The sequence below is a fragment of the Melospiza georgiana genome, chromosome 16 (genome assembly GCF_028018845.1).
Source record: "Melospiza georgiana isolate bMelGeo1 chromosome 16, bMelGeo1.pri, whole genome shotgun sequence".
NCBI classification, from domain to species: domain Eukaryota; kingdom Metazoa; phylum Chordata; class Aves; order Passeriformes; family Passerellidae; genus Melospiza; species Melospiza georgiana.
Genome location: NC_080445.1, coordinates 14643499 through 14662780, shown reverse-complemented (window position 1 = coordinate 14662780; position 19282 = coordinate 14643499). Strand labels below are relative to the sequence as shown.

General features: G+C 47.9%; 1 protein-coding gene across 2 annotated transcripts in view; it reads right to left on the bottom strand.

Moving 5' to 3' along the window:
* The window catches only part of XPO6 (exportin 6), a 65785-nt gene that overhangs the window by 28400 nt on the left and 18103 nt on the right, over window positions 1-19282 (bottom strand). For both annotated transcript variants that reach the window (XM_058035264.1, XM_058035265.1), the window contains exons 3-8: window positions 19152-19264; window positions 15763-15960; window positions 12780-12939; window positions 10931-11008; window positions 3692-4145; window positions 302-428 (exon numbers count right to left, since the gene is read on the bottom strand). In XM_058035264.1, the coding sequence (XP_057891247.1) occupies window positions 302-428; window positions 3692-4145; window positions 10931-11008; window positions 12780-12939; window positions 15763-15960; window positions 19152-19264 (1130 nt within the window). The remainder of the gene's footprint in view (window positions 1-301; window positions 429-3691; window positions 4146-10930; window positions 11009-12779; window positions 12940-15762; window positions 15961-19151; window positions 19265-19282) is intronic.

Here is a 19282-nt window from a genome sequence, read left to right as displayed (position 1 = left end):
ATTGAGGACAAAGAACAAAATCCCCAAACACAAACCAAGCAAGTCTGAAAGACTTTTCCACACATTGTCCATTGCAAAGACTAGAAAAAAATTAAAGCAGAAGCAAAGTTAAACATCAGACAATTGTTGCAACCTGTGACCTCTAAATCCAAGAGCACATGAAGCCATCTCCAAATCCCCAGCACCACTGGGGAGTGCCAGTAAGACCAGTTAAATTCTCTTTTTTTTGGGTTTACTGGGACAAAAAAGCTGGCCCTGGATAACAGAACAGATTGGGAAAAATGAGGATGTGGGGCTGTACCTGATGAAAAGTGTATTTGAACAGCAGGGCCAGGAATTCAACCACAGGGAACTGGGAGTAGGACTCAATCCTTCGCAGGTGGACGCTCACAAAGAGCCGGAGGAAATCTGTGAACTTCTCAATGTAGCTGCAAGGGAAAGGAGAAAACACTGAGAAAAAAGAGCCAAGGTGCCCCAAGGGAAAGCAACTGCATTGAAATAGTAGTAAAAGCCACTCAAAATCTTCTCATTCAAAGCAAAGTTACAATTAACCATCAGTAGAACAATTAAATATAAAGCCCTGCAACAATTACCTACAGGATGGGCAACCCTTCACTCCATTAACACCTGAAACAGCAGAAAAGACAATCTAGTCAAAAGCAACTTTAATATTCAGATAAATATTGAGTTCAACCAGGCCTGCCAATGAACACAACCCCCTCCACCCTGCAGAAATAATTTGCTAGCAAAGGTCATTGTAGTGATGGAGACAGGATTAGTGAAATGAACTGCAGCCCTGAGGAATTCAGCTGGAAGCAGGAAGTTAATGCAGGAATCAGCAACACAGGGGTTACATTTACAGGAGGGGGTGGGAGAGCCAGGAAGGTGAAAGCTGGAAAGGAAAATTCCTCCTGCAGTGGAGATCAGCCATCCAAGAGTTTCTGAGCTGGGCCTGAACTGGGAAATGGAAGAGAAATCTTCCTGTAAAGCATGGGGCTCCTCAGGGAATGTGCAAAGTGTAGTTCCCAAAAGGAATCTGCCATCAAATCTTCAGGGACTGCAGCAAGGGCACCACCTCAGTGCAGCAGGGAGAGTTCTTGGGAGAAAACCAGCAAAGCCCTCAGTGGGGTGAGCTTTTATTGTGGAACAAACACACCCTGCACAGCAGGAACTTCAGCTCCAGATCCATCTGTGCAGCAAGGGTTAAACACTCCACAGCCCCAGGAGGGATGGCAGCACCACACACAGGCAGTGCCAGCCCTCCCTCGTGCCCAGAGCTCTGAAATGCATGAAACTATTTCAAGTTTGTATTTTAAATAAAAAGTTGGGCTCAGCACAGTTTCAGACAGGCATGAGCAGCCTGGTTTTACTCTACTGCCTGCTCTGCACTGCTGCAAACTCTGGGGATTTGGGTTTTTTTTGGGAATCCCCACTCAATCTAACAAGAACTCCCTCATGACCAGCAGCACTGCCAGATGACAGAGCTGCAGCACTGGGGGCTGTTGTGAGCCTTCAAAAGCACACACTGCTTTGAACATGCAAAAAAGATGAAGTTCCTTCTTTATTTGGCACTGCCTACATCACAGGAGATCACTGAGCACACCTGAGCACAGATCAAACACTTCAAAAATCAAAGCCGGGGGGAAAAAAGAATTTAAAAAAAGAAACTCAAACATCTCCATCCTTTTAATTTTTATTTTCTAAACAGGCTCTGACCTGAGACCAGTGAAATTCTTCCTTGGCCCCCAGCCCCCTTCTCTAACCACTGAGCCATTGCCTGGATCCTTACCAGCCACTTCCCATCTTTTGGGATCTTCAAAGCCAAACACAAATGAAGCAAAAGGCAACCTGAACTTACTCTTTCCTGGAGTGTCCAAAGTGTTCAGACTGATTTTTAACAGAACAAAAATAACCAGCAGCACAAGAGGAAGGCAAGGAAGGACTCCAGAGCCTGCAGGTTCTGAGCACACCCCTCTACTGAAGGGGGTTTCTTCAGTGCCCCTTTCCTTCAGGATTTTGTTAGTCCAAGCCAGGATGACACTTCCATGCACTGAGTCCTTCAATTTTGGACACAAAAAGTACAGCTGTGCCCTTAAGTGACAACAGGAAAATCCTCATGGCCTTTTCCACATAGAATTCAAGGAGAAAAGAAAGCTCCAGTCCCCCTGAAGCCAGCTGGACTTTTCCAGTCTCCAGAACCTCTTGGTTCCATCCCCATTTCAGACCTCAGCAATGAATAAAGGATTCTCCCAGCCCCAGAGCCCAGCAGTCCCTGTGGGTAACAGGTCTGAGGAATGGCAGCACCACCTCTACCCAGGCCAGCACAGCCCCACACCCTCACTGAAGGCTGACCCCAAAGGCTGCTTGTGGTGTCCATAAAAGAAAGAACAGTTAAAGAGGGGATTGTGGGTGTCCAGGAGAGCTTTTCTCAAATCCAGAAGGGAACTCCTGGCTCTGTACCTTGCAGGCAAAGGTGTCCCATCCCCACATGTCTCATTTCTAGGCAGAGAGTGACACAAGTCAGAGCTAGCAGAAAACGAGCAGCAGAATTCCCTGTGAGTCTGGATTTACCACCCCAAAGTTATGCCTTTATCTAAGGACATGAAAAAAGAGAATTCTGCAGCAGAAATGTGCAAGTCCTCTCTACAAATAAACCCACAGCTTTTTTCCAAAATGTTTTTTTTTTTCTTCTGAGTGGAAATTTATTCCCACCCTTGTGTACCCATAGTAAGACACTCATCACTTTCACACAGTTACAACCTCTCTGCCACTGCCAGCAGCCCTGTGACAAGAGGCAGCACCAAGGCACCACCCTGCCAACACCCAGGCTCAGCCACTCAACACAACAGCAGGAGGAGTCTCACTTTGTCCCTACAAGAAGGAATATCTGACATAAGAGAGTGGAGCTGTCCCAGGGAACAAAAGGTGGCAGCAACACCCTGGAAAAAGAATACACAGCTTCCCAAGGTGCTGCTGCTTCCCTGCTGCCTCCAGCTGAGGCTGTGGAGAGCAGAACTGCAGCCACCACTCAGGATGCAGATAAGCCTTAGTTCAAAGTTGTAGTTCTAGTTCGTAGTTCTAAACCTTGGGTTTTAGCTTTTTCTTTCTTTTTTTTTTTTTTTTTTTTTTTTTTTTTTTATTTTGTGCTGCTTTGGTGTGTGGGTCAGGGTTTCATATAAGGGGATGGTGGAGCCATTCACTACGGAACAGAGCTCCCCAAGCTGTGTTTGGTGCTATTTAAAAATAAATTTAAAAATAAAAAAGAATCAGAAATGGCCATGGCTCTGGGAAGGGTAGGAAGCTTCTGCTGCCTTCTCCCAGGTCATGACTCACAGGATGTGTCCCCACTTTGGGCAGAGTGGCAGACACTGACCAGAGGGGACACAGGGGACACTGCAGTGCCTTTACCTCACTGAGCCTCTTCTGTGCTCTGTGACAACAGCTTCAGCTCTGGTGCCACCTCAGACCTGCAGTCAAACAGCAACGAACGGGGACAGGGGAGGGAAGGGACAGCAGGGGACACAAACCTGGGCCAGCAGCTCCCTCGGCACCCAGCCCTTACCTGGGCACACCCACCTCTCTTGCCTGGCTGCCCTGGCTCAGTGCTCTGAAAGAAAAGCCATCAGACACAGCATGCAGCACCCCAAACCAACCCCCCAGCCCTTCAGAGGCAGCACAAGGCTGCTCCTACCTCTCATCCAGCTCCTCCAGGCGGCTCTTCACCGTGTGCGCGTTGTTCTCCCGGGTGATCTTCTGCAGGAGGTAGAAGGTCTGCTGGAACATGCGCAGCAGGTACTCCTCAAACTCCATGGGCACACAGTTCTTGGACATGAGCTCGTTGATGCAGGCCATGGCCAGCACACCCAGGCGGCCCCGCTCCTGGCCCAGCAGCGCGCCGGGGCTGCTGCCGTTCACCGAGGACATCTTGCGCGCGCGCGTGTCGCAGCCGAAGCGCGCAAAGTGGAAGATGGTGGTCAGCAGGGACGGGGTGATGCTCGTGGACAGGGGGATCCAGCTGAAGAGGTGAGCCAGGCACTCCAGAGCCAGAGAGCAGATGTATTCACTGTCTGTGTCCAGGATGGGGATGGGCTGGTTCAGCAGTTTGGCCGCGCTGGGGCTCTGCAAGAGGCTACTCAAGAGGTCACCTGCGGAGAGAGGGGTGCAGTAAAAGTAGGTGAGTCCTGAGGTAGGAAATTATTGAGATCTGAGGCTTTGGAATGCTGCATGCTCTACAAGCTGGGGACAGTGTGGCTGGACAGTGTTCAGGCAGAAAGGGGGTGCTGGGGGTGCTGGTTGACAGCCAGTTGAATATGAGCCAGCAATGTGCCTTGGTGGCCAAGAAGGCCAATGGCTCCTGGCCTGCATGAGGAATGGTGTGGCCAGCAGGAGCAGGGAGGTCCATTCTGCCCCTGTACTCAACACTGGTGACACCCCATCTTCAATACTGTGTCCAGCTCTGGGCCCCTCAATTTAGAACATCATTGAGATGCTTGAGCACATCCAGAGGAGGCAACGAGGCTAGTGAGGGGCTGGGAACACAAACCCTGTGAGGAATGTTTGAAGGAGCTGGGGCTGTTCAGCCTGGAAAAGAGGAGGCTCAGGGTGACCTCATTGCTCTCTGCACCTTCCTGAAGGGAGGCTGCACACAGGTGGGGTTGGTCTCTGACAGAACCAGAGGACACAGTCTCCAGCTACATCAGGGAAGGGACAGGTTGGATAGGAAAAATTTTTTCACAGAGAGAATAATAAAGTGCTGGAATGCCCTTCCCAGGGAGGTGGTAGAATCACCATCTCTTGATGTCTTTAAAAAAGACTGGACATGGCACTTGGTGCTGTAGTTGAGGTGTTAGGGCATAGGTTGGACTCAATGACCTTAGAGGTCTCTTCCAACCTCATCATTCTGTGATTCTGTGATATTATATTATATTATAACTACACTACATCATACTTACTTCTAACTACTGAAAAACTCGTGGCTGTCTGCTGACAGTCCCAACACACACATGTAAATCTAATTGGTCAATGAATCAAAACAGCATCACCAGAATCCTACCAAGCAATACCTTCAGGTAAATAATCTTCCAATATATTCCACATGTTTAAAAACACAGGAGCAGCAAATGAGAGAATTGTTTTGATCATTCTTTTCTCTGCTTCTCTCACAGCTTCTCTCTGTTCAGAGAGCCTGTGAATACCACAGAGGGGTGTCAGCATGAACCCCCAGCTGCCCAGCCCAGGCATCCTTGTGGATCCCTTCCACCTCAGCACACCCTGTGATTCAGTGGGTTATTTGGCTGAGAGGAACTGGTGATTTCTGTTTGGGAATTAGCCTCACACAGCCCCTCTGGCCTCCCCAGGCAGGGCTCTCATGGTATTTCAGGAAACGCAAGGCCATGGGCTGTATTTCAGGAATTTATTATAAAATTCTATCCCCTCACAAGGCTGAGCATCCTTGATGTAAGCTTGGCACATCTCTGTTCCACTGAATATCACAGAGGCTTCTCCTGGCCTGTGACACTTGTGGTGATGTCCCCAAAAAGTTCACTCAGGCCAGAACCTCTTCCCAGGGACCAAATGCCATGGCAGGCACAGATCACAGCCCTCAGCCTCCCAACCACATGACAAAGGCTGCCCAAGAAAGGTGGAGTCTGAAAAATCTGACACAGCCTCAGGATTTATCTCCCACGACTTCCTCCAGCCTCCAACTGAAGCCACAGAAGTTAATATTTGCAGTATCTTGTGACAGAGTTCCACAGTTTCACGGTGAAGATGCTTTGTTTGGGGTATGCCAGCTGCTAGTTTCACTTTCCACCCAAACAGGAAACAGAAATAATCCCTGCTTTCACTTTCTCTGTGTCAGTAGGCTTCTAACACAGCTCCTGCCCAGCTTCCTTGACAGAAAGAAGGTTTTGCTTCTGTTGTCACTTACAGGGAAGCCACTCAAACCCCTCCATCATCTTTAGTGCCCTTAAATAGAGCCTTCACTGCTCCTCTGCACCTACTGATACTGAAAGAGCAGAACTGCAGCCGCCACTCAGGGTGCAGATGGGCCTTAGTTCTGATACCTCAGGTTTAGCTTTTGATTTTTTCTTGATTTTGTGCTGCTTTGGTGTGTGGGCCAGGGTTTAATATAAGGGAATGGCGATCTCTCTTTACAAGGTAGGGAGGCACAACAATTCCTTCTCCAGCTGGGGACCAAGGACAAATGAGGCAAATCTCAGGCCCAAGAGCACCAACAATGTGGACTGAAGAGAGAAAACCAAGAAGGATGGGACTGCATGAGCTGGGGCTAATTGGACATTTAGGTCAAATATGCAAATGGATCAAAATTTACAAAAATGTGAGATCTTGGGGCCAAGCCCTCTTTTGCTTCAATCTTGGAGCCATCCAGTCACAGCCACAGCTGTGGCTCTGGTACTGCCAGGGTGTGGCCTTTGAAGGCTCTTTAATAAATATCCTCTTTATTCCTCTTAACTCTGTTTAGCCTCTTCCAGCTGCTTCAGGCATCAGCTCCACAGAGCAGCACAGCAGGGAATTACTCCTGCTGCTGTGAATACTCTGCAGAATGATGTGGAGAAGCTCTGAAGTTAATCCTGCCTAGCCCAGGCTGAACTCCCCCCCTCACCTTTCATGTGCCACCTCTAACAAAGCCACCAACAACCCAGACACTCCTTAATCCCTGGTGGCCTTTGCTTCCTCAAAAGTTTCTGGGACCCAAGGGCCAGCCCCAGCCAGATGCTGCCCACAATCTCCAGGCTTCCACCTGCTGCAAAACTCTTCACCTTCCCCAAGTTGTTCAACACACTTCTCTTCCTTGAGTACTTCATCTTTAAAAATCTGGCACTTGCTGTGCTACAGAATCTGAAGTTCTTGGAGAATCTGAGTGATTTTTTATGGAAGTGAAACATCCTGACACCAGCAGTGCCAAAATAACAGCTATGATTTACTGAGCTACTTCCAATGTACACAAGAGCCTGAGTGATGAACACATCCCTCCTTAGTCCTCATTTTTCACAAAGATTGATGTCTTACATCACTGAATTCATAATTCCCTGCCAAGCCTTATCATTGCTTCTTTCTCCTGTGCTCCAGAAACTGAAGGCATCACGTGGCTCTGGCTGAGCAAGACAATCCTGCCCTTCAATCTGAGCACAGAACCCCCTGAGGGGAGACATCCACAACTGGACACATCTGTACAGCTCATACCGTGCTTTTACAGACCCCCCTGAAGCTCAACCAGGCCAAGTGCACCAGGGCTGGGGCAATCCCAAACACAAACCCAGGCTGGGCAGGGAACAGACTAAGAGCAGCCCTGGGGAAGGATTTGGGGTGTTGGGGGGTGACAGCTGGACCTGCCCTGGCTGGGAGCACCCAGAGAACGCCCTGGGCTGGGCTGAGCCCTGCTATGGGCAGCAGGAGGGGGGGATTCTGCCCCCTCAGGTGAGACCCCAAAAGAGCAGCAGGACCTGGAGCTGCTGGAGAGAGTCCAGAGGAGGCCATGGAGATGCCCCAAGGGCTGGAGCCCCTCTGGAGCCAGGCTGGCAGAGCTGGGGATGCTCACCTGGAGAGGAGAAGCTCCAGGGACACCTCAGAGCCCCTGAAGGGGCTCCAGGAGAGCTGGAGAGGGACTGGGGACAAGGGATGGAGGGACAGGACACAGGGAATGGCTCCCAGTGCCAGAGGGCAGGGATGGATGGGATATTGGGAATTGGGAATTGTTCCCTGTGAGGGTGGGCAGGCCCTGGCACAGGGTGCCCAGAGCAGCTGTGGCTGCCCCTGCATCCCTGGCAGTGCCCAAGGCCAGGCTGGGCAGGGCTGGGAGCAGCCTGGGACAGTGGGAGGTGTCCCTGCCATGGCAGGGATGATCTTTAAGGTCCCTTCCAACCCCAACTATTGTTATTCTTTTAAAGATTCAGTTCAGCCAACTCCACAAAAATCAATGAGAATTAAAGATTCTCATATTTTAATCCATCCACAGCAGAAAGTCTCAATTACACTCCTGTAACTCACAGCAGCTGGTTCAAGTGCTCTGCACACAGTTAAATCACTGAAGCTCTGGGGTTCAGGGATTTTCAGTGGCTTTGCAAACAGGTGACAAATTCACAGCATCAGCTGCATTCATGCCAAAGCAGGAAACTCCCAGTGACTGCCTCTGCCACAAATGCTCCTGCTGCTCATTTGTTTGCCACAGGTGAGGGAATATTCCTGAGGAAGGGATTCATCAGGAAATGTGCTATAAATCATGCAAAGACAACATTTGCAGGCTGAGAATTTCTGAGTAAATCCTACACCATGGCAATAACTCAAATGTTGTCCTGCTTGGGACATTATCAGAGTTGCTTTGCTTAAGTGATATAAGAAATGAATTTAATGTTGTCTTCAAGTGCTATTTAAAACTCATGCAAGACTTGCAAGTAACCATTTCACTCCACTTCCCTGTGCAAATGAAAAATAGGAAGCAGAGGTTTTCCAAGTTCCTAAAGAGAGCTGGGCTCTGATGGAAGATATTAAACATTTATGGGGACTCAGGAGCTCGTTCTGCCTCTTGGAACACCTTTAATCTCACCTGAATGGAAAGAGTAAAGTGGTGGCCTCACTTAAGCAAAGAAAACATTCAGGAGTCACCAGAATTGAGTCTCAGGGAACACAAAATGGGCAAGAATGGATCAGAGGGAAGCACCTGGTGTTCCCTTTGGAAGTGGTGGAATCATCATCTCTGAAAATGTCCAAAAGCCATGGGGATGTGGCACTTGAGGACATGGTTTAGTGGTGGCTCTGGCCGTGCTGGTTAATGGCTGGACTCAGTCTCAGAGTCTTTTCCAGCCTTAGTGATTCTGTGACTTCAAGAAGTGGAAGCACAACCAATTTTAACATGGACACAGCAAAGACAGCACAGCAAAATAAAACAGAGAGTTTCACACAAACAAGTTTGCACAGGCAAAATGAAACTTCTAAAGGCACAGCTTGTGTGGTCCTGGTTCTTAGCAATTATCCTGAGAAAACATTGTGTGAAAAGTTTGTTTGTTTTCCCTGAGAGGGGAGAAAGGAAAAGGCCAGCACAGAAATGCAGCCAACTTCCAGTTTGGGAAATGTGATCCCCAGTCACGAGGGGAGCACACAGGTGGATGAAAGCTGCCTCAGCAATCCCCAGGGGACTGAGGGACATCTCCAACAGGCTTCCATGACAGCCAGCCCAGAATCTGTCCCACCAATTCCCTCCCCCAGCACCATTCTTAACAATTGACACCAGAAGCTTTGATCTTTTCTGTAAATATTTCCTGTCCAAACTCTTCCCAGCTACAGCAAAATCCACTTTCCCCCTGCCAACCCAAAGGAATATTTCTCCCCATTAAAGTTTGTGGTTTGTATATAAATATAGAAATATCTTAAGCTCCTCTACAGGAAAGGAGCACTCAAAATGCTGCTCAAACTTCAATGTGAAAGCTTTAGCACTAAGCAAAACACTGCCAAAGGCTTATCAGAGGCAGCAGGCTGGAGCTGCCTGCTGCAATCTGGCCACAAGGAAGTGATCTGCAGCTCCCAGGGAACTGCTCAAGGTCCCAGGGACAAGGAAATGTGTGCCAAGGACAAGGACACAAAAATGTGTTCTCCATTTCAGAGGTAACTAACGAGTAGAGATGTCAATGGGTTAACATTGGATAAGCACTCACACAAAGGTCTGACAGGAATAGATAGAAAACTTTCATAATCACAGAATGGTTTGGGTTGGAAGGGACATTAAAACCCATCCAGTGCCACCCCTGCCATGGCAGGGACACCTTCCACTGTCCCAGGCTGCCCCAAGCCTGGCCTTGGACCCTTCAGGGGTCCAGGACAGCCACAGCTTCTCTGGGCACCCTGTTCCATTTCACAGAGACTTGGCTACCTTTATCTTCCTTTTCCCCAGGTAGGACTCAGTTTTGTTCCACTGGCTTTGATGTGCCAGCAGCTGGAATTCAGGGAATGCCACCAGCAGGAATTCAGGGGACAATGCCAACCCCATGCAAGGCCACAGCCTTGGGGCAGAGGGGCTGCAAAGTTTTTCACAGGAAAAGTGTGCCCAGGTGGGCAAGAGGGCAAAGGCACCTGGCCTGGACCAGCACTGGGGTGGCAGCAGGACCAGGGCAGGGACTCAGGGACTGTCCCCTGTGCTGAGGCACCTCCTGTCCTGTGTCCAGATCTGGGCTACTCCCAACACTGAGGGGCTGGAGTGTGTCCAGAGAAGGGAACAGAGCTGGGAAGGGTCTGGAGCACCAGGAGGGGCTGAGGGAGCTGGGAAGGGGCTCAGCCTGGAGAAAAGGAGGCTCAGGGGGGACCTTGTGGCTCTGCACAGCTCCTGACAGGAGGGGACAGCCGGGGGGGTTGGGCTCTGCTCCCAGGGAACAGGGACAGGACAAGGGGAAATGGCCTCAAATTGTGCCAGAGGAGGTTTAGGTCGGATATTGGGAAAATCTCTTCATAGAAGGGTGGTCAGGACGTGGCACAGCTGCCCAGGGAGTGGGGGGTCACAATCCCTGATAGGATTTAAAAGCCTTGCATATGTGGCAGCTGGGGACATGGGTTAGTGGTGGCCTTGGCAGTGCTGGAATAAGAGCTGGACTTGATTACCTTAGAGGGCTCTTCCAACCTTAATAATTCCATGATTTTAACTCACTGTCATTAGAGCATTTTGCACTGAAACTTCAGGGAGGTTTCTGCCATCTGAGCACAACAAGCAGCTCTGTGGGCACATTTTAATGACATTTGCAGTGGGGTGTCCCCACAGTGCAATTTGTCTCTTTGTGTAGAGTTTTTCTTTCCAACCAGGAATTTGTTGGTGAAAAGCTCTGGGAGAAGGTTATTAGAAGAGGTTATACAGTAAAGGAAGCAATCTGTGCCTGACACTGCAGGTTTAAGTACATGGAAATCCCATCTTGTAGCTTTTCCTTACCACTTTCTCCTGAGGTCGGGGACGGTGGTGGAGTGGCAGCAGTAGCACTGTGCTTATCCCAGATGCTCTCCAAAATACCTGGCCAAAGAGAGAACTTTCAGAAATGCCTTCTCAAAGATCCACACTGATCCAACAAACACAGCACAGACTGCAGGAGAACTCTGGCAGAACACAGCTCAAGTGCTTTGGGAGGGACAGAACCACTCCACAACAGCTTTGGGCTCACTAAGAGCAGAAAACCCCCATCCTCTCCATGGAGGGAGCTCAGCAGCTGCTGTGCTGCATGAATTGGTTCATATTAAATTGGCCCAAGTGCTGCAGGGCAGAGCTGAGTGCTCACAGTGCAGCAGCAGCCACTGCATCATCCCCATTGTGCTCCACACACCCCCAGTGTCAGAACCCAGGAAACTCCTGTGAGGATTTGAGACCTTGGCACAGAGTCAAAAACACCTGTGCCTTTGATTTTAACCCATAAAAATAATTACCAACTTTGTATGAAAAGTTACAAGCCACAAGAGTTGGAGTACAATGTTAGTGAATTTATCACAAAGTGAAAATGTAGGATTTTAGAGGTTTTAGAATGAGAGTTCAAAAAACAAGATAAAAAAATGTAAAAGTGTTCTGTCTTTCTCCTTCTTCTTAGCCTCCATCTTCTGCTGTAATAGTAACACTTTAAAATTAGTTTAGAGTAAAAACAAACTAACATAAGTGATAAATATTAGAAAATTATTGTAAATAATGTACAGGTAGTTTTTAGTATAAAAAGACAACACCACCCTGAGGGTGGTCAGTACCATGAACCAATGTGCTAAACAGATCTCAACAAGTCAAAAAAAGACAATGTATTAAATAAGAGCAAATAAACAATCCTAAAAACAAGAACCAAAAAATTCTGTCTTCTTCTTCAGTCTCAAAACTGAAAAAAGAGACTTTCTAACACCTCCAAGTCATCTCAACACCAAAGCCCTTGTCACCCCAGGAGTGGCAGCCCAGCTGTGGGTGCTGAGGGGACAGCCAGCTCAGTGCCACAAGGTGTGACAATGTCTGAGTTGACTATATGATGCTTTTATCCCCAGTCATCCTGTTCTATTTATGCTGAATAATAAGTTTTACACCTTTAGGACTTGTTCCAGAAAGTGAAGAAAAAGAAGAAGGAGCAGTTTGTTTTCAGACACTGCACTCACTCCTTCACATTTCTGCTCCTGGACTGTGCTGTCTGCAGATGGACAGACAGCAGGACAGAGCTCTCCTTTGTTTTAGTTAGTTTTAACTAACTAAACTAAATTTTTTTTCCCTTTTCTTTAAACCTGTTTAACCCTACTCTGAACTGAACACCAGAAGAGCACCAGCAGCTCACATCTGTGCCCATAGCTGGGTCTGGCATTTCCAGCACTGGAGGGACTGATAAGAGAGCTCTCCTTTGTTTTAGTCAGTTTTAACTAACTAAAGCAAAGAAGTTCCCTAGACTGTAAGGTCTTTTTTCCCTTTTATTTAAACCTGTTTAAACTTACTCTGAACTGAGCACTCAAAAGAGCACCAGCAGCTCGCACCTGTGGCCCACCAGGCAGCAACATTTCCAGCACCAGAAAGATTGATAAGAAACTGAATTATCCAAGCTGCAACCCAGGGAAGGGACTTTCTGAGTCTGTCACCTCTTTTAGAGCAGCAAAGAATTTTATTGTTTAATACTGTTGAAGTTTCATTGTTTAATAAACAAGTTTTTCCACTTTTCTCCAAGAAAGTACTCTCTCCCGAACCGGTTGAAAAAAGAAACCAATTAAATCTGCTTTCCCCTTTAAAAGTTCTGTCCAAAACGTGCCCTGAAGCAGGACAAACCAGAGCCATGTACCTGTGAGGAGCCCCAGCACAGTCTGCACCTGCTCCAGGAGCAGCTTGCGCAGCTCCTCCTTGCGGGCCACGCTCAGGTCCTCGCGGGGACACGCCAGCTCCTCCGACGTGGTTTTCAGCATGATCAGCCCCAGGGGAGTGGTCACAGGAGACTGGATCAGCTGAGGAGCACAGGGATGAGAGCAGTGTGATGACAACATGCACTGACAGACAGGGATTAGCAACACTACTCCCAGTTTACAACAGTTTCACCACTCAGGGCTCTCCAGTTCGACTTCCCCAGACTGAATCTCTGATGTCGCAACAGCTCGAGCCCCGTGGGAATCCCTGGGGTTTCAGGAGAGCTTTCATAATGTCATTGCACACATTCTGTGTCCCAGCAGGGTCACAGAACAGCCTGTCCCTTCTGCTTGCTGCATCCCCTGCCCAGCACCACCTCAGCGCAGCAGGGTCCCCAAAAATGTCCCCTTCCCACATGGCCCAAAGGCTGCAGCCAGGAGCAGATGGCACCTGAGGGATCTGAGCTCCCCTTGCACCTGCACTGGATCTCAAACTGGAAATTGCATTTCTCCCTGTGGCATTCACATTCTCTGAAAATATTCCTTTGCCCAGGGTTTTTCTCCTGGGAAGCTGAAAGGCAGTGAGAGAGGCCTCGGAGAAAAGGGAAACAATTCTTATCTCATTTGCTTCTCCTGTGTTTTGCTCATCTAGAATGTGTTTGGAGGTTGTTTACCCAAAGGTGACTGCCTGATGGTACTCTGACTGTGAGTTGTTTTCACTCTTTGGCCAATCAGGGCCAAGCTGTGTCAGGGCTCTGGAACGAGTCACAAGTTTTCATCATTATCTTTTTAGCATTCTGTAAGTATCCTTTCTGTATTTTTTACTATAGTATTCTTTACTATAAAATAGTACAATAAAATAATAAGTTAACCATCTGAGAACATGGAGTCAGATGCATCATTCCTGCACCTTGTTACAATATCCCCCTAAGACAGTAATTTCTGCTCCATGCTGGAACAGGACTGGACAAAAAGCTGACTTGTGCCTTCATCAGCCATGGGGTTATTAAAGACTTCTTCAAGTGGGACAAAGTTTTGTTTCCTGAAGGACAGCTCTGCTCTCCACAGATGCCCAGACACATCCAAAGTGATTTATGCACTGCTCCCTCTGGGAGAGAAAAGTCCAAAGCCAATCCCAATTGCTACAAGTAACCCTTGAAGCCATAATACAGGCTCTGCAATACAGGCTGACTTTGCTCCTGACCCTCCAAAGGAGAGCCAGGCTGAGTTAACAGTGCTGAAAACAGTTTGGTGAAATATTTGGGGAGAAAATAGCCCATCTAAGAGCTCTTCATCTTGGCTTTTGAAAAGGAAGTCCCAGACACAGGAGTAGATGGCAAAGAACTCAGTGAAACATCCAACCTGCTGGTAAATTGTGAAGGGACTGAAAATCATCTCTCTGGATATTTTCTGACAAAGCCAGGGAGTTTTAGCAATACCAGGCACTGGTACCTCAGTCAGGCTAAACAAATTTTAAACCTCTGAGGAAGTAGTACTTTATGTAGAATTACTGGCTCTTCACAATGACAATACAATATCCCAATTTACCTTTCTTCTCCACCCCTCCAGAGGCTCAGTAAAAGGTTTAGAGACTACTCAGAGTACTGGGATACAATTTAATGCTGAAGAACAAAGAACATGCTGCAAATGATCTCAGAAAAAGTCCTGAGACAGGGCTCATCTGCAATTCTAACAGCAAATCATTCTGCTCCTGTACTACTCTGCCTTCTGTCAAGGCCCTGGAATTCAGCATTACTGGTTTTCCTCCACTTTCTCTGAACATTTTAGGAATGTGTCTGCCACACAAATTAATTTATGGAAACATTTCCCTCCACTGCTGAGCTCACAAGGAGAGGCTTAAAGGAAAGGAGATTCCTCAAGTGAGCTCTGCAATGCCTTAAGATAACCCCAGAGTGCCAGAGAGGCCAGGAGAGCTCAGGCTGCCTTTCAGTTCACATCCAGGTGAAATGAGAGGCAAAACTCCACATGGACACAGTTATCCCCAAGTATTTCTTGTCAAACTGACAACTGAGGCCAAAACTGCAGCATGTCCCACTCCAGAACAGTCAGAAAAGAGATTACACCAGCCAGGGATGAGCTCTCCAGCCAAGACAGGTATTTTTTAAATTTTGCAATTAATACTAGATCCGTTTGCCTTAACAAATAAACCCCTGCCACTCAAGGACTTGGATTTCAGTAACTGCCTTGTGGCTTGGCCGTGGGCTTTGCTGCATTCAAATCATGTAATTATGTCAGCAGAAAAAGCCTGTGCAGCACTTCAGTTTACACTCAGCCTCTTTAAGCCAATTAGGAACAATTTTAAGGGAACTGGAGACAAAATAATCCAAACAAAAAGAGGTTTGCACCAGCCTGGTGATGCTCCAGCAGCAGCCTGGCTCAGGATTCCCTGTAAGGATACTGAGTTTATCCAACATTCCAGCTAATGACATGGCTTCAGTGAGGATCCCCAGTTCACCCCAACAACATCCCATTAGGATGGGATCCCATCACCCCATGACCTTATTGACGAAGTACCAGAGATTTTGGGGTGTCTTTGGTTGTTGGATGAAAAATCTGCACTAGCCCCAATGAGAAACTGCCCTTTCAGAATCAATGACACATCCATAACTTTACTGCCTTCTGTTTTGTTAAAAGAACAACCCATACTCCTTGTATTTTCAAGACTTAGCCCATAATATTTAAAATTCAAAGGGAATACTTGTGGCACAGTGTTGTTCCTTCTCCAAAAAACACTTTTAACGTAACACGGAAAAAGTTGAGAGTTCCAACAAAATTTAAAAAGATTTTACAAAGCAACATCTACCATTTGATCTTCATCAATCAGGGGTTTCTTCAGCCCTACTCAAGGAAACAAAAGGATGTTTTTGAGGGAAAAGCTGGCTCCATGCATGGCAGGGCTCTCACCTGCAGGATGTTGGTGAAGAAGTCGTGGTAGAACATGGGCCAGTCCTGGCGGCCGATGTCCACGATGACCTTGCAGAGCTTGTTCCTGATGAAGTAAGGCAGAGTTTTGTGGTGGGCCAGCAGCAGCTTGGGCAGGCAGCTCCTGATCTCCATCTTGTCCTGGGATGGCACCCCCAGCCACATCTTATTGATCAGGTTCTGCAAAAGGAATGGACACCCCAAATGAGCCCATCTTGGACATGAGGGAAACACTGAGAGAATCTTGAATCTCAGACTGGTTTGGGTTGGAAGGGACCTTAAAAATCATCCTGTTCCCAGCCCTGCCATGGCAGGGACACCTCCCACTGTCCCAGGCTGCTCCCAGCCCTGCCCAGCCTGGCCTTGGGCACTGCCAGGGATCCAGGGGCAGCCACAGCTGCTCTGGGCACCCTGTGCCAGGGCCTGCCCACCCTCACAGGGAACAATTCCCAATTCCCAATATCCCATCCATCCCTGCCCTCTGGCAGTGGGAGCCATTCCCTGTGTCCTGTCCCTCCATCCCTTGTCCCCAGTCCCTCTGCAGCTCTTCTGGAGCCCCTTTAGGCCCTGCAAGGGGCTCTGAGGTCTCCTCAGAGCCTTCTCTTCTCCAGGGTGATCATAAAGCAGGGACAGAGCATCTGGCAGAGCTGCTGCACTCATGGCCCAGGACTGGCAGTGCCACAATGGAGCTGAAGTTACTGGTTTAACTGGTTTTGGGTTAAGCAGAGCTATAGTGGCAGGCACAGAACCATTTCTTCTACCCTGGGCACCAAGGGTTTCCCCTCTAAAGGGGGAAGCACAGCCTTGGATGAAGCAGGAAAAGAAAATCAGAGAAGGAGGTTTGGCTTTCCAGGCCTCTGATGGCAGCCAGGTCTCCTGAAGCTGAGCTGGGAGGTCACTGGAGCAGGCCCAGGCAGTGACAAGGCACCACTGCACAGAAAGCCTTCAGCCCACTTAAAGCCAGAGAAAATCCAAAGGAAAGCAGAGTCACAAATTGCTTCCCTGCCCTGATCCCATTTAGGGCTCTGGAGCAGCAGGAGCTGAATCTCTTGGGACAACCCAGAGAGGAGGCTGAAGGTCTGTGTCCATCTGCAGCACTCAGCCTGCAGAAAGACAATGGAGATCACAATGACAGCCTGGAAGAAACCTCAAATATCCAAAACTGGAAGATGTATGGTCAAAGGAGATGCAATCCTCAGCAGGATGCACTGCACACAGACACCAGCTCCCAGTGCAGGGATATTTATACAGAAATTCTTCAAAGAAGTTGTTTTTGGTGTTTCCTAGCAGAGAAAATCCACAAGTACTGCTTGAAAACAATGGCCCAAGCAGCTGAGGGTTCCTTGATGCAAGTCCAGAATCCCAATAAAACTGGAAGATGTTTCAGCTTTAACACCCATCCTTTCATGCCTGCTGTGTTCTGTCCTGCTCCTCCACCTGCCAGCAGCAGCCTTCTCCCTAGAAATGCTTTTGGGAAGATGTTTTCATTTCCAAAAAGCAGAAGGTGAAAACCATTCATCTGGAAGGGGGTCAGGAGGAGTTTTATTCCAAACCCACTGCTACCTTCCTAAGCACTTTGGGAAGTCCATGTCCTTGGGCAGTTTTGGGAATGATCCTTGTGTGATATTTACACAGAAATTCTTCAAAGAAGTTGGTTTTGGTGTTTCCTAGCAGAGAAAATCCACAAGTACTGCTTCAAAACAATGGCCCAAGCAGCTGAGGGTTCCTTGATGCAAGTCCAGAATCCCAATAAACCTGGAAGATGTTTTAGCTTCATTTCCAAAAAGCAGGAGGTGAAAACAATGTCAGGAGGAGTTTTATTCCAAACCCACTGCTACCTTCCTAAGCACTTTGGGAAGTCCATGTCCTTGGGAAATTTTGGGAATGATCTTTGTGTTCACATCCCTCTGACTGATCCAGCAGCCAAGGACAGCAGGGGAAGCAGCACACTGGGACAGACCATGGCTCTGTAGCAGTTCATTTTGGGAATTCAAGCTCCTCCATGGAGAGATCCTCACCTCCCAGCTGGTCCCTCCCTCTGCACTTGCACAGGGATTTCTTTATTCTGGGCACAATTAGGTTTTTCAATGCTACTTTTTCCCCCTCCAGGGAAGGAGAGGCTCAGTAACCAAAATCCATAAAATGTCCTGAGCTGGTGGGATGATCCCAAGGATCACTGAATCCATCTCATGGCCCTGCACTTGTTTTGCTAGTCAGGAAAATCAATGGGACAACATTCCCTGAGCAGGAATAATTCCCATCAGCCCTTTTTGAGTGGAAGGTAAAGCAGATTCAATTTGCAGATGGGGTCCAGACTCCTTCTGCAATCCTTACCAAGTAAAATGAAAATTTAGGAGAAGAAATCAACAATGATGTGGATAATTTGTAAAAACAACACAGCTTTAAGAGCAGGGTTTTTATCTAAACGTGTATTTTATCTGAAAAGTGGCCCAGTGCAAAGCTGTAAATCTCTCTGATTTGGGGGCACAGCTCAGAGTGTGAACTGCTGGTGTGGAATTCCTGGATTTTGGGGGTTTTAGGGGTATTTTTTTTTCCTACAGGGTCAGCCAGGAAGAGCTGACTTGGTGTTTGTAAAACTCATTTTTAGCGTCGATTTTGGGGTTTTTTTGGGTTGTTTGGGATTTTATTTTTTTGCTGTGGGAGGGGTGGGAAGGGAAAAGAGAAAGGGTGTGAAATAAAAACCTTGGAAAATGTCCCCGACTGAGGAGTGACACTGACCAAACCCCAGGACATCTGCACTGGTCACTGAGAAATCAGTGACACACCACTGCTGTCCACAGAACACTTTTGCTTATTCCAGAGGACACAGAGATCAATATCAAACCTTTTAACCCAATTTTTCCTCTTTTATCACTAGATGAAGAGTGGGATGTGGCTGGCTAAGAGAGACCTCACCTCTCCAGCCAGCACAAGCTTGCAGGATGCAGTTCAAGAGCAGCAACCACAACTACAAAATGTCAGAAAAATAAAAGCAGGTTTGCCTTCCCTCTCAGCACTCAGAGCCTGCAGGAGCCAGGAGCAGGTAATCACCCCCATATTTCTGATCATAAAAACAACATAAAAGCAATAACACCCTTAAAAGCATCGTGCAGAAACTCAAGCAGCCTCTGAAACTGGAGGTAATTTGTGCTTTGAGATGCCAGGAAATGAATTCTTCAATTTGTGTACAAAGATTCACATTCTCCCACTCTAAGCCTGCCATTAAGCAACCTCTCTGGCAGAGAGCAATAAAAGCATCCTTCATCACTGTACTTACCAGGGATGCCATTTCAGACAAACATCTCCCCCCAAAAAATCGATTGCCAGCTCAAACTGCACCAGGCAGAGCAGTGGAGGAGCTGAGGCCTCACCTCAAACACTGTCAGGCTGTACATCATCACATAATCATTCCTTGTGCTGGACAGGAAGTACAGGCAGAATCTCCAGGCTCCTATCTGCTGGGCAAAGTTATTTAAAAGCTCTTCTGCAAAAAAAAAAAAAA